Source organism: Epinephelus moara, chromosome 7 (assembly GCF_006386435.1).
Source record: "Epinephelus moara isolate mb chromosome 7, YSFRI_EMoa_1.0, whole genome shotgun sequence".
Taxonomy (NCBI): domain Eukaryota; kingdom Metazoa; phylum Chordata; class Actinopteri; order Perciformes; family Serranidae; genus Epinephelus; species Epinephelus moara.
This window is the reverse complement of record NC_065512.1, coordinates 14751234-14765536: the sequence shown is the minus strand read 5'-3', so window position 1 is coordinate 14765536 and position 14303 is coordinate 14751234. Positions and strand designations below refer to the sequence as shown.

Here is a 14303-nt window from a genome sequence, read left to right as displayed (position 1 = left end):
AAAACAACTTCAGAATATAGAAAGTGGAAAGTCTGGTGTATCTAAGTGCTACTGAAATGGTGAGTATGAGAAAAATTCATTTTGAGAAAATGGCCTTTAAAGATATGTACTGTAAAATTCCATACACATTTAGACCAAACATAAGACACTACACGTGATTAGGGTAATTATTTTTAACCGATATCACCAAAGTAACTTTAAACCTTGATAAAATGTAAATGGATGACTCATATAAAAATTCACCCCTTCTACAGTTATCATCAAGGTACAGTATAGAGAACAATATATATTTTTTGTATCAGGCTAAAAATATGGGGGCTTATATGGAGGTCTGTAAGGACTGACTGGCCTCAAATGGCAATTGAAAGAACAGCAATTTTTGGCACCTTTGTGTCGAAAGCCCCAGAGGTTGCTGTTTCAGCAAGACACACACACTTTATAGTTGTTTAGCCTCTTTTTGTGTCATTGTTTTGCATATCTTTGTAGTCAAAATGCATCTTTTTGTGATAATGTGTCTCTTTGTAGTTGCTTCCTGTCTCTTTGAGGTAATTTTGTCTCTTTGAGGTAAGTCAGTGTTTTATTTGTTTGTTTTCTGTGTCTTTGAGGTTATTTTGTGTTACTTTGAGATAAATCAGTCTCTAATTTGGTCATTTTGTGTCTCTTTGACGTAATTTTGTGTCTCTTTGAGGTAAATCAATGTCTTATTTGGTCATTTTGTGTCTCTTTGACGTAATTTTGTGTCTCTTTGAGGTAATTGTGTGTCTCTGAGATAAATCAGTGTCTTATTTGCTTGTTTTGTGTCTCTTTGTGGTCGTTTTGCATCTCTCTGCAGTTCTTCTGCATCTGTTTGTTGTCATTTTGAATCTCTTCCTGTTATTAATTTGAGTGACATTTTGCATGTGAGAGCCAGGGGGCCCTCTTTACACTTTAGGCCTGAGCCCAGTAGGCCTGTTCAGTAATCCTTCATGCTCACCAGCAGTGTGGAGTTGCTAGTCTGCAGAGCTCTACTGCTTCAGTCAGTGATGAGGTTAAATATGGCACAGCAACTATTTCTGGGAGAGGTGGAGTGCTTGGAATTATGGCATATGGTGGTTGGGAACTCCTCTTGTGCTCAAAGCACATCAGATGTGATTACAGCTTTCCAAGACTGCGTTTTAGCACAACCTGCTTGGAACTGTCTCAGTGAAGTATTGCATATTGTGCTGACAACATATGGTGTTTGGCCAAGTCTGGTTTTCTCAACCCTTCATTTAGCAGGTGAAAGCAGTTAGTAGGATGGATTCCAACAAACACACAGACAAACAGTTTCCACACTACCATGGAAGAAACCCCTCCAGTTATTATGCACTGTGAAGAAAGGTGGAGCCTCGTCCTGTCACGTTTCACACAGCGGCTCTGCCCTGCCCACTCCTCCAGCACATGGGCTGGCTGGGCGGGTCGTCGACGCGCACAACCCGCTCCGCCTCCAAGGCGTTGTGGAAGAAAGGATCCCAGTCAGGAGGCTGCATTAAAGGGCGATAAACAAGCATCAATGTATGTACTTTAGGAAAAAAAAAATGCGACCGCGCCGGCTCAGCTTACATGGAAGAGGACTGTAGGGTTGGAGCTGTGTTTACGCGCCGCCCCGTTATGCGCTCCGGAGACACGTACAGCACGTCAAAGAAATCAGATTTCTCTGGGCGACTTGTGTTTACACAGGAGCCATCCAAAGCCACGTTTTAGCAAGTAAGCCTGGTTGGGACAGTACAGTACAGGCTTGTTTAGCATTTGAGTCAGTGCCCATGCAAACAGTGGAGCAGCAGAGCAGCAATACGTGACCATATAAGTGGATTTATCTGAGATCACAGGAGGAAAACTGTGCATCGGAGAGCTTTTGATATCATGGAGTGTTGCAGCTGATCGAGCACATGTTGTGCATGTAGCCGATCGATTCGTTGTTTGAACTTTCACTATGGCTGTGGACCGGGAAACTGTTGCAAACTAACAACAACTACGCCTGGCTTCGGCTGCAGGGGATGGTACATCGGCATCATTTCTCAAAGTAGTCTTTAGTTTCACATCGCTGTCAACGAGCTCCGGCCGACAGTGTGCTGCTGGGTAAACATGGAGAGCCAGGAGGAGAGGGAGAGCAGCCCTCCCAAGTCAGACAGGAGGTTCGCCCTGACTTACATCGGCTGGTCCTCGCTCGACAGGCGCACCACCCTGCCCATGCTGCCGTGGCTGGTGGCGGAGATCCGCAGGAAGAGTGAGAAGGGCGACTGCGGCCCCGTGGCGCAGCCGAGAGAAGTTCAGCTGGCCCTCAACCCCCCCTTCATCCGCTGCGTCCCGTCCAACAGCAACAACTCCTCAGTCTTTATCTTCGAGCACAAAGCACAGCTCATCTCTCGCTTCATCCACAACAGCAATGACCTCAGCTACTTTGCCTATCTGCTGCGGGGACAGCCCGACAACCCCGAGTCTGAGATGTCCTGTCACGTCTTCAGGGCCTCAGACCCCAACCAGGTAGGCACGTGCCAAGTGTCAGACACACCTTACACATGGGCGTAGGCTTGTTTTTGGGTGGACACATATTAGGGGTGGGGGGTTCCCCTTGAAGAAATTTTGAGCTTCAGACACGTCATATCGAAATTTTGTGGTATTTCAGCATGTTCTCATTCTGAACACTTTGCGGGTGATTTTGGTGTCAGACACTGACGAACAAAGGCACCTTTCACAGCGGTATAATACGGCGCCAAGTGTCAAACATACATTAACACATGGGTGTAGGTTTGTTTTCAACATTTGATAGTTGCCTTTGTGCATCAGTGTCTGACACCAAAATGTTCTCATTCCGAACTCATCAATTTCCGCCACTTTGTCGGTGATTTCGGTGTCAAACACTGACGCACAAAGGCACCAGTCACAATGGTAAAATACGCCGCCAAGTGTCAAACATACCTTTACACATGGCCGTAGGTTTGTTTTCAACATTTAGGGGGACACATATTTAAGGGTGCGGTCTCCCTGAAGATATTTTATCAGACATGTCATGAAACTGTCATGATATTCCCGCACCTTCTCACTCCAAACACATCAAATTCCGCTACTTTGTCAGTGATTTCGGTGTCAGACACGCCGGGCAGCATAATACGCCGTCAAACATACCTTTACACATGGGCGTAGGTCTGTTTTCAACATTTGAAAGGCGCCTTTATGCGTCAGTGGCTGACACCATAAAGGCGCCTTTCACGGTAGTATAATACACTGCTGGGCAGCATACTACGCCACCGCGTGGCATCAGTGTGTAATGCTGGCGGATTGCATCAGTTCGAAACGCTGCCCGTAACAATGAAATATAAGGCGGTGTTAAGTCCCAGCAGGGAAGCCAGAGGGGGAGGTGGATTGGTCCGACAAACCCCGGACTTTCATTGAGTGCCCGCTCGAGCGCCCGCTGTTCGTTACCGTGTGAGTCTTAAGCCAAACCATATTGTTGTTTTTTTTTTTAAACCTAACCACGTGCCTTTGTTGCACAGGAAAATAAACAACTCTTCGTTTTGAAAAACACTGCATCTAACAAGCATAGACTTCCACATTTCCTGTGAAATCAGAAGTGTGTTTTGAAAAGACACTGAATGTAACAAGCGTAAACTGACACGCCGCCCTGGAATGTCAGCAAGAGATGCAGGAGGCTACCTTGTGCATAATATTTAGGTGTGAAAGGCCACTGACAGAGCGGCAATGTTTGACGAGTTGGGGTGAGAATGCGTTGAGTATTTTCTGATTGAACTGTGCACAGTTGCCTCATCTTCTTTCTGTCTTACGGCAGATTGCAACCACCAATTATACTGGAGGCATTGTGGCGTGTGTTTGCGTCGTCTCAGTTTGTCAAAATAAAAGTCCTCTGTTACTTTGATGGTTTTAATGTGGAGGACATATGAAGGTGTTCTACATATTGTGGGGGAAATGTCCTCTACGTGCCCTCCAACATCTATGCCTTCACACATCACACAACAGAAGCAGAGAAATACACCTAAAAGCATTAGAAAGAAAAGAGGTTGAGAAAATGCAGATCAAAAGATAATAAGTAATGTAATCACTGAAATACTAAATATTATCTCTGGAGTGATGCTATAGCTGCTTAAGAAGTGATTTTTCACTGGCCTCATTCTGCTCAAAAGTCAATTTTAATCTGTATTGTTTTCACTATATTTCACAGGGAATATAATGTGAATGTCCTGAGGTTCCTGTAACTGTAAATCTGCTCTGATGTCATTTACAGTGAGGCCCACCTGTTCAAATTTATGATCTCGCTCTGTGTAAACACGAGACAAAGGAATGTCCTGCAGAGCCTGAACTGGAATCTCCTTTAGGTGACAGCTATGTCATTTAATCTCACACAGTAGATTAGTCAATGGCCCAAACATGTTCGCTTTGGTATTAAGTATTTAGGCCAGCGCTCGGTGGGAATGATAAACGGAGCAGTGCACCATGGATTTTTGGTAAAGTTAATCCATCTCTGTACTTTTCCTCTTTAGGGGACCAGACATCTCTCTGGCGACTGTAGTGTGACAACAACTGAATAAGCACAGTATCGAGTCAGCACATTTACATGCTGATCAGCATGCCACTCTTGAGTAACAAACTGAAATGTGGTAAACAGTCCAAAATCAGGAACGTGGTAGTCCGTTTGACAATGAACACGCAATCGTGTTTTCTGGTTGTTGCTGAAATACAGTTTAGGTCATAGTGCATGTGTAAGGCACTGTGCTCAGGGGCTCACTCCATCGGCACTCATGCGTGTGAGTGAGAGTTTGCGGTAGTGGATAAGAAGTGCTTGATGCATCATTTTTTGTGTTGATATATGAATCATGTGGCTTCGGGTTGTGTTAACACAGTTCTTCACCTGCTGTAGGACAAACACAAGTTTTATACTCGTCCGTTTTATTCCTGTTTCCCCAACGAACAAGGAAACCTAGCAAACAATGTCCACACACAGATATCCAGTTATGCTCACGTTCGGCATTGATCTCTGCATTGTATCATGTTTCCTGTGGTATGTGCAGGCTGTTTGTCTGCTGCTGAAAGCCGAGAGCCAAAGAAGCAACACGTTCGAGAAACACTTTCCTCACTTTCGAGGTGTCTGGCCTCTCTGCTGGCATCCAAATGTTTGCAGCAGTCACTAAAGCATCTTGAACATAGCTCATTCAGCATTATTGCGCAAGGAAAAACTGGTTTGGCAGCCAGCGTGCTAGCAACATGTGCAAGGTGGACCATGTGGAATGCTTGGGTTACTCTATCAGTACACTGCTGCTGTATACACCACTCCGCTGCAGTCATAGTTAATAATCTGAATATTTGTCAGGTATTTCCTGTTTGTTATACAGGCATATGCCTCTTGTGCTGCTGTGGATTTTCTGTTTTTCCCAGTTATGTTTGAAGACATGATGAGTCTTTGCTTTGTTTTTCAGTGACAGGCATGCTTTTAAAAACTATTCTTAGCCGTAGACATGACACAAGGACATTGTGCAAAGCCTGAGAAAAGAACCCTGGCATCTACTAGTATGGTGTAAAAGGTCAAAATGAAATGACACTCATGATTTCTTGAAAAATCAGGAAGCTTCAAGTGCAGTTTATTAGAGTTTGTATGCGTGGAAAACAGTTGAGTATGAAGAAATGCTAACAAAGCAGAATCTGTACATGAAGATAGTATGTCTCATTGTGTGCGTTCCTGTCGTTGGAAAGGTTGAGTACTTAAAATCAAGTTTGACTTCCTCAACTCGAAATACAACTTCTGTCCTCATTGTATGTTAAAGGTTTTGATCCAGCTGTAATTGGTTTGCATAAGGTGGTGCAGCCATTATGGCATTTAAAGGGACAGTTCACAGGTTTTTTTCTCTTAGCTGTAGTAATATTTATCAGTCAAGGTTGTGTCAGTATGACTTGCTGAGGGCTGGAGATATCGGCTGTTGAGATGTCTGTCTTCTCTTGTACGTGACGGAACAAGATGTCACAAATACATTTAAAAAACTCAACATCATTGTCCCTTTCCAGAAATCATGATGCAGTTACTCAAGATAATCCACAAACCTTGTTGTGAGCAGTTTCATGTAGGAACTATTTTATTTCTACACCTGCCAACCAGATCACTGTGCAGAAGGAAGCGTGCATCTACTCACGCATAATAGGGTCATGCTCGTGACAGCGTGAGATGTAAACATTTATGGCATCTTCCTCAGCTGAGCTGTAACGTTAGCTAACTCGTTGCTGCTAGGTGAGCTAGCAGTAGATGCACACTTCCTTCTGCCCAGTGATACAGTTCGAGAGAGTTGTCCAGTAGAAAGAAAATAGTTCCTACATGAAACTGCTCACAACAAGGTCTGTGGATTATCTTGAGTAACTGCGTCATGATTTCTGGAAAGAGACATTGCTGTTGAGTTTTTCAAATGTTTTTTTTTTGGTGCGTTGAGTTCCACAAGCTGAGTGCCATCTAGTTGCATTATATTCAAGAAAAGGCAGACATCTCTATGGCCGATATCTCCAAGACTCCAAGACTCGGCAACTCACACCAAAACAATCCAGACTGACAAATAGCTCTACAGACAAGAGGAAAAATATGTGAACTGTTCCTTTAAGGCTCACTGAGTCATCTTAAGACTCGTGATTGGTGTGTCCATGACAATGTGCTCTAATATTTTGCCAGTCGCTGTCACTTAGAGTTTAACTGTTACAGTTTACTTGGCTCAGAGTCTGAGATACTCATTTACTCTCATAACAGCATTTACAAATTTAACCCTGACTCAACCCATCTCTGTCGGGCCATTATCAAACCATCAACAGACAGTCGGAGCGTGCACAGTGTAAACCTCAGGCCTGTGTGTTTACCCCACCTCTGCTCTCACTTGCATCTGGACTACAGTGGAATCTCTCACCGGGTGACACTCTGCTGTCATGTGAACGCCGGTCATTATCAGTGACGTGTAGTGACAGTGATACACATTCGGGAGCCACGTCGGGACAAGAGTGACGTACTTCACTGTGCTGTAAAAGTCTAAATCAGCATTCAGAAAACAGAATAAGATTTACATGACCAAGTAGGTTTTCACTTAGAAGGAATTTAAGTTGGTCTGTGGTGCATACAGTAAACATACAATTAACACATTAAGAGAAAAAAAATAAAGGAACAGTACTGCAACAGCCAAGAACATAAATATAGAATAGAAACATTACAGTAAAAATCTGAAAAAGATAAAACATAACACAGCAACATAGCATTTTGTTAGATAATAACGGCCTTACTCACTTCACCTTTCATTTTTAACGTCAACAGTTTGTATTTCCATTTATGTCGTGGTGTATCAGACTAAAAAACAGGCATGACTTTTTCCAATCGCTGCTACTGAGAGATGTTTACAAGCCTGCAGAGTCACACCTGTGCCAGCTTTGATTTTCCAGGGCAGGTGAGGTGACCTTGAACATGATCATACCTTTTACCAAATTAGAAACCAGATATCCTTGATTGTTATTGTCATGAGACATGATAGTGTGTTTAATGTGGTCTGTTGTTGACACATTGTACATCCAAGAGAGGATGCAGTACATTGTTAAAGTAGGTTTGCATGCTTGAACATATCATCTGCCTTTAGCTCCGTATGAACACTAAACACTCACAGTCAACTGTTTCTGTCATTTGCAGTTGATTCTCTTTAGTTGTACAACACACTGGTTAGACACAGGCTTTGGCAGTATCTATTTAGTCATACCTTCATACCTTCTTGACATTTCACTTGGGTGTAAATGGTAAATGGAGGTATTTGTGTAAGTAAACAAAACACATAAAAGCTGAGCAAGTGATGACAGAAGCCATTGTTGCATGTGTGTCATTGTCTCTCCTACAATGCAGTGTTTCCTAATAAGTATTTAGCCAGCTTACAGAAGTCTTGCTGGGTGCCAGAGGACCCGATGACACTTTTTTATGTGTTGAATCAAATCATGTGGCTAATAAAGTGTCGTGGTAGATGAAAAAAGTCCTCTCAAGATAAAGGTATATGTAGCAATACTAGGGCTGCCCCAACTAAGAATTTCCTAGTCCACCAATAGTCATCGTTTAGGGCCATTTGTCGACTAGTCGCCCGCATGTTTACGATATTAATGTAATTATTAAAGTATATATTTTGGGCGGGGCAACACAATGGTTTGAGTTGAAGGTGCGAGAAAGAATAGTATCAGTAACATTGTTAACACTGTGCTACATTACAGAGAAATACAAAACCGTACTAATGAACCTTCATTAATATAGGCCTATATTTTATCTACAAGTGCACGTCACACACTGAGCGAGCCGCCTGTTAATGACGCTGTGGGCTAATGGGCATGTAGCTACTTCCATGTTTCAGATGATACGTCATGTTTGTAGTTGCTTTGCTCACCGCCAGGTGCGGCACAGAGGCGCGGTCAAAGTTCAAATAATTTCAACTCTGAGCACAGCGCTCGGGCGGAAAATCCGAGCGGTGCACGACGCCAAGGGTAGCGGTGACCGCTTTGTCAGGCGTTGCCGCCCTCTCCATAGACAAACAATGGGACAGCCAGTGCAAAGCGGTTTTACAGCTGATCATGTGTAGAGGCCTTAATGGGCATGTAGCTACTTCCACGTTTTAGATGATACGTCATGTTTGTAGTCAACCAATGAAGATGAGTTTACATATCACCTTGGGTTCGCCCTTCACCTTCTCAAAATGATCCCACTCTTTAGTCACCTGGAAAACGCGAGGTCCGGCGCTGGGCGCTACTCTTGTGACTTTTTTGTGCCAGCTTTCAAGAGCACAGCAGCAAGTTGCATCTGAGGTTGCTAAGCAACCTTAACAAGCATCGTAGCCTGTGTACCTGAAATCCAGAGTGCAGAGCTGATCTTCTTTCAGACGCTGTTAAGTGTGTAGGCCTATCGTCGGTTGGACAGATGTAAAGCTCTGGGTAGCCCTGCACTAACATGATCAACTTTTCCATATTTATCAGACTGAATATTTACAGAAGAAGGGAAAGATCTCTGTCGGCTGAGATTGGTTTGTAACCTGACTCCTGTCTGACTGCTGAGCGTGGCCACTTCCTGTGTCTGTCCTTTCAAATTAAATTCCCACATGGTCCAGTCATATAGGTTATTTATTTTGACAAGGTGCAGCTGTTTGGGTTTTTTTTTTCCAACAACAAAGTGACCAATGAAATCTTGCGTGATCTCTTGTGATGTATCTGTTTAATTGTAGGCATGATGTGAGAGTAAACTTGTATGAATAGAGAACTGACTGCCTCTGATTATTTCATAACTGAATTGTATGAATTAGATTAATGATAATCAGTCTTGTACTGACTGAATTATACTGTAATGACACACTAAAGACAAACAAGTGCACAAGAGGGTGCGAAGTAAAGGAAAAGTCGGTGACCAGTTATAATATGAGCTTCTCAGTCCAGGTTAAGGTGACATAGGAGCCTTTGTGTTGCTTTGTTTTGAGTTGGGACATGAACTTTGTACGGTGCCCAGTTTGTCCTCAGGCAGATGGAAAAGCACTGGGCACGTCATAGCTGCAGTGAGAACAGTAAGGTGCCTTTAGAGCTAACTCTCCCAGAGCTGCAGCCACACAAAGACAGATATGTTTCAAGCAACAGTGTTTATACGGGTTTGAAGTTATATTAACAAGCAGCAGTCTTATGTGGCTTGTTGGGTTGAGCAGTTTTTTAGTCGATATTGGAAGGATTTTCTTGTCTTGTATTTATTTTGAGTCATTTTTGAAGCACTGACATTGATTGCTTTTTAAAAGGTAATCTTGGATTGCTTCTGTTCTGACATGGGAATCGATCCTCCATGTCTTTGTCTGCTTTCATCCTTATCTTGTATTGACACAGTGATAACCTGTGTGTCTCTAAAAGAAGCCTAATTAGGCCTAATTGCTGATGGTGTGGGGAAGTGTGTTGGTTTGGCTTAATGGTGCTGATAAGGGTAACAAAACCGTGTGCCAGCTACTGTTTGATGATATATTATTGGGGCCTGTTGCAGGGAGGTTCGACATTACACGAGCCGTGCACTGAGAGTGTTCAGGACTCCACCAGCTCAGAGGGGACAATCCTCCTGTTTGTATTCTCCTAAGCTCTAAAGCTGCTGGCGTTTATGTAGGCAGGCTTTGGATCACAGCCAGTGTCACTGATATTGTTTGATAAAGCCAGGCAATGATGGGTGAAGGTTAGATGTAACAACCAGTTGAAGGACCGTCACAGTGGGAGGAAATGTTTTAATGGATTTTCTGTGGAAAACACCAGAGCTTTGCTCTGTTCCCTCGCAGCTTTTTGCCTGTCCATGCCTGTCTCCACCCAAGGAATGAGCACCTTTACCAGCACTATTGGGTTGACTACAAATAATTAATCAGATCAAATGGTGCTGTGGGGTCATCTTACTCATGTATAATCCAGCAGTGTCTTTAAATGTTAAGACGGCACTGTCATTTTTTTCCTACGCAGGCCCGGTTGCATGACAGATCAGACAGCACAGCTCTGATTCTCAGCCACCAAGTCGTTTGAATTACCTTGACCTCGTGGCGTCAGCACTGCTTTTGCCAGTTCTCTTTTCCCACGAAGGCCAGGTTGTTGTCATGTGCTGTTCTTGCCACGCTTGATAAATTAAGGTGACATGTGTCAGGCTATGTTTAGACACTGGTCTCTCCAGCTTCAAGTTTTTATCTCAAAAGTAGAGCTGCAGCGATGAATTGATTAATTGCTGTGTTGTCAACCATTAAATTAATTGCCCTTCAATACACCGCCTTTGCATTTTTACACAGAACCACAATAAAGTAACAACATGCTGTACAGGTGTATGATTTTACATAGCATGCTGGCGTCCCAGAAGCAAAAGAGCCACGACAAGTGTGACATAAAGGCCCGACACACCAAACTGACATCAAAAACTAGCCGTGACGAAAGCAAACTGTTTGGTCGCCTGGGTCCCAGCCAAAAAGTTACACATGAACACTGCAAAGACTTCAGCCAATAATCTTATCTGGTATAACAAGTTTGTTTCGATCTTACACACTCTTTACTTTAGCTATTTGTTTACTTTCCTCGCTTCAGTTTTTCATCTTGTGCGCTGAGCTGAACTACCAATCAGAGTGATTTCATTTACCAACAAACTCTGCCATCTCTGATGTCAATTCAACACGCTGAATCAGCAAAAAAAAAAAAAAAAAGCCAACCTGGGCCAACGGTGAGGGACGCACTAGGGCGGCAGATGCTCACTAATGGCCCAACACTGACCGACGGCTGACCGTCCCTTGGTGTGTCAGGGCCTTAACACAACAGCATCTGCGTGATCCACCCACTAGCTTCATGACTCGCCCACGTACCTACCTGATCAGCTCCATGGTCAGGAAGCGGAAGCCCTAAAGAAAATGCTAAGTTAGCATTTAGCTAGCTGTAGGGGCGTGTTCTGTAGGCTTCAAATGGAATGTGGCTGCAGCTACACATGTCTCATAACAATGGCATAACTTGGCAATAAAAGTCATCTACTGCCCCTGGCATATGGTGGTTGATCTCACCCTCTCCTCAGAGGTTGAAGCTCCACGACCCTGCTTGCCCCTTTTACACAGCCTGTTCAAGGCAGGGATGTTGCGCCATTATTCCGCCTCACCATCTTTTATTTTTTGTAACTCTTTTTGTTAATTAAGAAACACACAACAAGAGGTCGACATGTTTTACTTACATCCTGGCATACAGTGTCACACTTTTCTCAACGGCGTATATACACAATCCATTTCTCAATATTTTGTACATTTTTCCATGTCAGGTCTTAGATTAAAGTAAGTCTTTCGATACAGTGTATTTCATTTATAATCCCCAGCCATCGGGCCAATGTTGGAGGATCAACTTGCAACCATTTGCGAGTTATAGCTTTCCTGCAACTTGCCAAAAGTATCTTTGATAAATGTTTATCTTTGTTTGGGACAGTTTCAGGTATTTTTCCTTAGTATAACGTGACACATGAGTAGACTCAACTCAACATTGCCTCCAACAAAAGCCCTGGCTCTGTAGGCCTGTTCCCAGTCCTGTCAGTCTAGGGGTGATAAAGAATTACACAAGGTTTCCAATCGAACTCCATCAGGGACCTTGAGTTTGCAGTAGGAAACTCAAATATCTCTGTCAAGTCCTCCTCTGTTCTGTGTATGTCTGATTCTTTCTCCCATTTTTGTTTAATATATTTTGTAGAATGATTCTTTGAAATTTGAATACTGCCGTCCAATCTCTGAACTAAACTTTTAGTGTCTCCCATTATGTATGCATTAGCCTCGCCGTCTTTAAAGATGCAGTTGCCAAACAGGGGGACAGAGTTGTCTCACCTTGAAGACGGCAGCTGAGGTAGTAGCAGTGTTGAATGGATGTTTGTGAAGAGGGGACAGCCGACAGCACGGGACTATGGAGGGGATGATTGTGACGACCTGCCACTGGGAGATTTAAAAAGCAGCTAGTAGCAGTTAACAGCTAACTCAAAGAGGAAAAGCAGCTGACGATGTCCACAAATTAGGAAAACAATGACCCTTTTACACAACTCCGTCTCTCAGTTACGCAGTCATACCATTTATAAAGAACACTGAGGTGCAGTAACGGCACAGCAGCCTTAAACAGGCAGTGTAAAAGGGGCAAACAACAGTAAACTGAATATCTTTGGGTTGTGGGCAGAGCAATCTTGGACTTTGGGAAACACTGATGGACTTATGTCACCATTTTCTAACATTTCAAAGACCAAACAATTAATAGATTAGTCAAGAAAATAATCAACAGATTAATCGACAATAAATATTGTTAGTTGCAGCCCCACTTCAAAGATCCTTTGGAAGTTTTATTCCATAAAAACAAACCAGCTAACCAGCTAGAAAATCAATGCCACAGGTCAGGTTTGTTGGTGTGAACAGATGGCTGAGTATATACGACCAAACACCCACCACCTGCCTTCTTTCTCATTTCAATGCAGCCCTCAGTCACCGTCAACCCTTGGGAAGGCAGGCGCTTGGAAAATGGGACTTTTAAAATAGCTCATGTAGCCACAGGAGCAATATGGCAGACAAGTATTTTGATCTCTGCGTCTCATACATAAAACTGGCCTCCAGTGAAAGCAGGGACACACTTTCTCAGGATGTTTTGTTTTATTCACAATCATTGCTTTCCTGTTTGCCCGCCCTCCTGCTCCTGCCCTGTTGTTCTGGTCACGCCTCTGAAGTCAGACTGATGCGTTATGTTGCATCATTTCTCTCCCCTAGTCTGCATAATACGTATATTTGCTCAACAGTCAGCAGGCAACTCTTATCAGATACAATTGGATTTGTATGCAATGTGTGGAGCCACTGTTTGTTTTAGCGCGCAGTGTTGTCTTAAATGCGGTATTTGGCCGACCTTGGCTGCAGACCTGGTTTTCAGAGCTGCAACTCTTGTCCCAGTGTGTCTGCCAAAATGATTGTATTCTCAACTGTAAAAGTGTCTCATGACTGAGTGATGCATTGGCTTTAAATTCCCAAGTATTGCGTAAGAGCATGCTCCGAAAGAGTTACATTTTCTGTCTTGACTTGTTTGGGTTTTTTCCTGGATACAAGTTACCAAGGCAGACTTCCTGCTCGGATGGCACAAGCCATTCCTGCGGGAGTTGAATAAGGTGCACGTGCCAAGCACAGTGGAGCAGGAACAGGCTCAGCGACCTTCAAGTCTCTGATTTCCTCCAGGCCTGTTGTTGTGTCTTCTGTCCGATAGAGTGTGGGTGTTTCCTGTTCCCTCCTCTACTTTTGTGACCAGTGTAGTGTTTGGTGTGTCTGTTGTTGTCTGGCCTTACTGGTGCAAGACTTGTCTTTTTTTTTTTTTTAGCCTTGAGTTATTTAAAGTTGCAACATGCAGTCAGGTCACATTATTTGTTAATCAAAACGAGTTCTTGTGTGGACTGCAACTTTCAGGGCAGTGCAGTTTTACTTGTATATACCCTGCATATACAAATCGTGTCTTTTGAGGGTTATTGCAGTTCATATTGCTGATGCAGTGTCCATTCTAAACATGCCTGTGTGCAGTGGGCCTGTGGTAGTGCTGCTTGCAGCGTTCTCGAAAACCACTCATATAAAGGACCGCAAACAAAAATAAAGGTGATGTTATGAATGTTATGTTAAGAACTGAAAGCAAGGTGTTCGAACCCAGGGTGGGGGAGCCCCCCGGCGTCATCGTGGGCCCCCTCTGGTTACCCTGGCTCCCTCCAGGACAAAGTGTGTATGTGAGCATGAATAGTTGTCTGTCTCTATGTGTCAGCCCTGTGATAG

At 43.5% G+C, this 14303-nt stretch overlaps 1 protein-coding gene across 3 annotated transcripts in view; it reads left to right on the top strand.

Annotated features, from left to right (window-relative positions):
* The first annotated feature begins 1453 nt into the window (after nucleotides 1–1453).
* tbc1d4 (TBC1 domain family, member 4) overlaps nucleotides 1454–14303 on the top strand; it is a 50977-nt gene continuing 38127 nt past the window's right edge. Inside the window, exon 1 of one of the 3 annotated variants that reach the window (XM_050048653.1) lies at nucleotides 1454–2502. In XM_050048653.1, coding sequence (XP_049904610.1) covers nucleotides 2104–2502 — 399 coding nt within the window. In that variant the 5' untranslated portion in view covers nucleotides 1454–2103. The remainder of the gene's footprint in view (nucleotides 2503–14303) is intronic. The other 2 variants (XM_050048652.1, XM_050048654.1) reach the window with 2 other exon arrangements.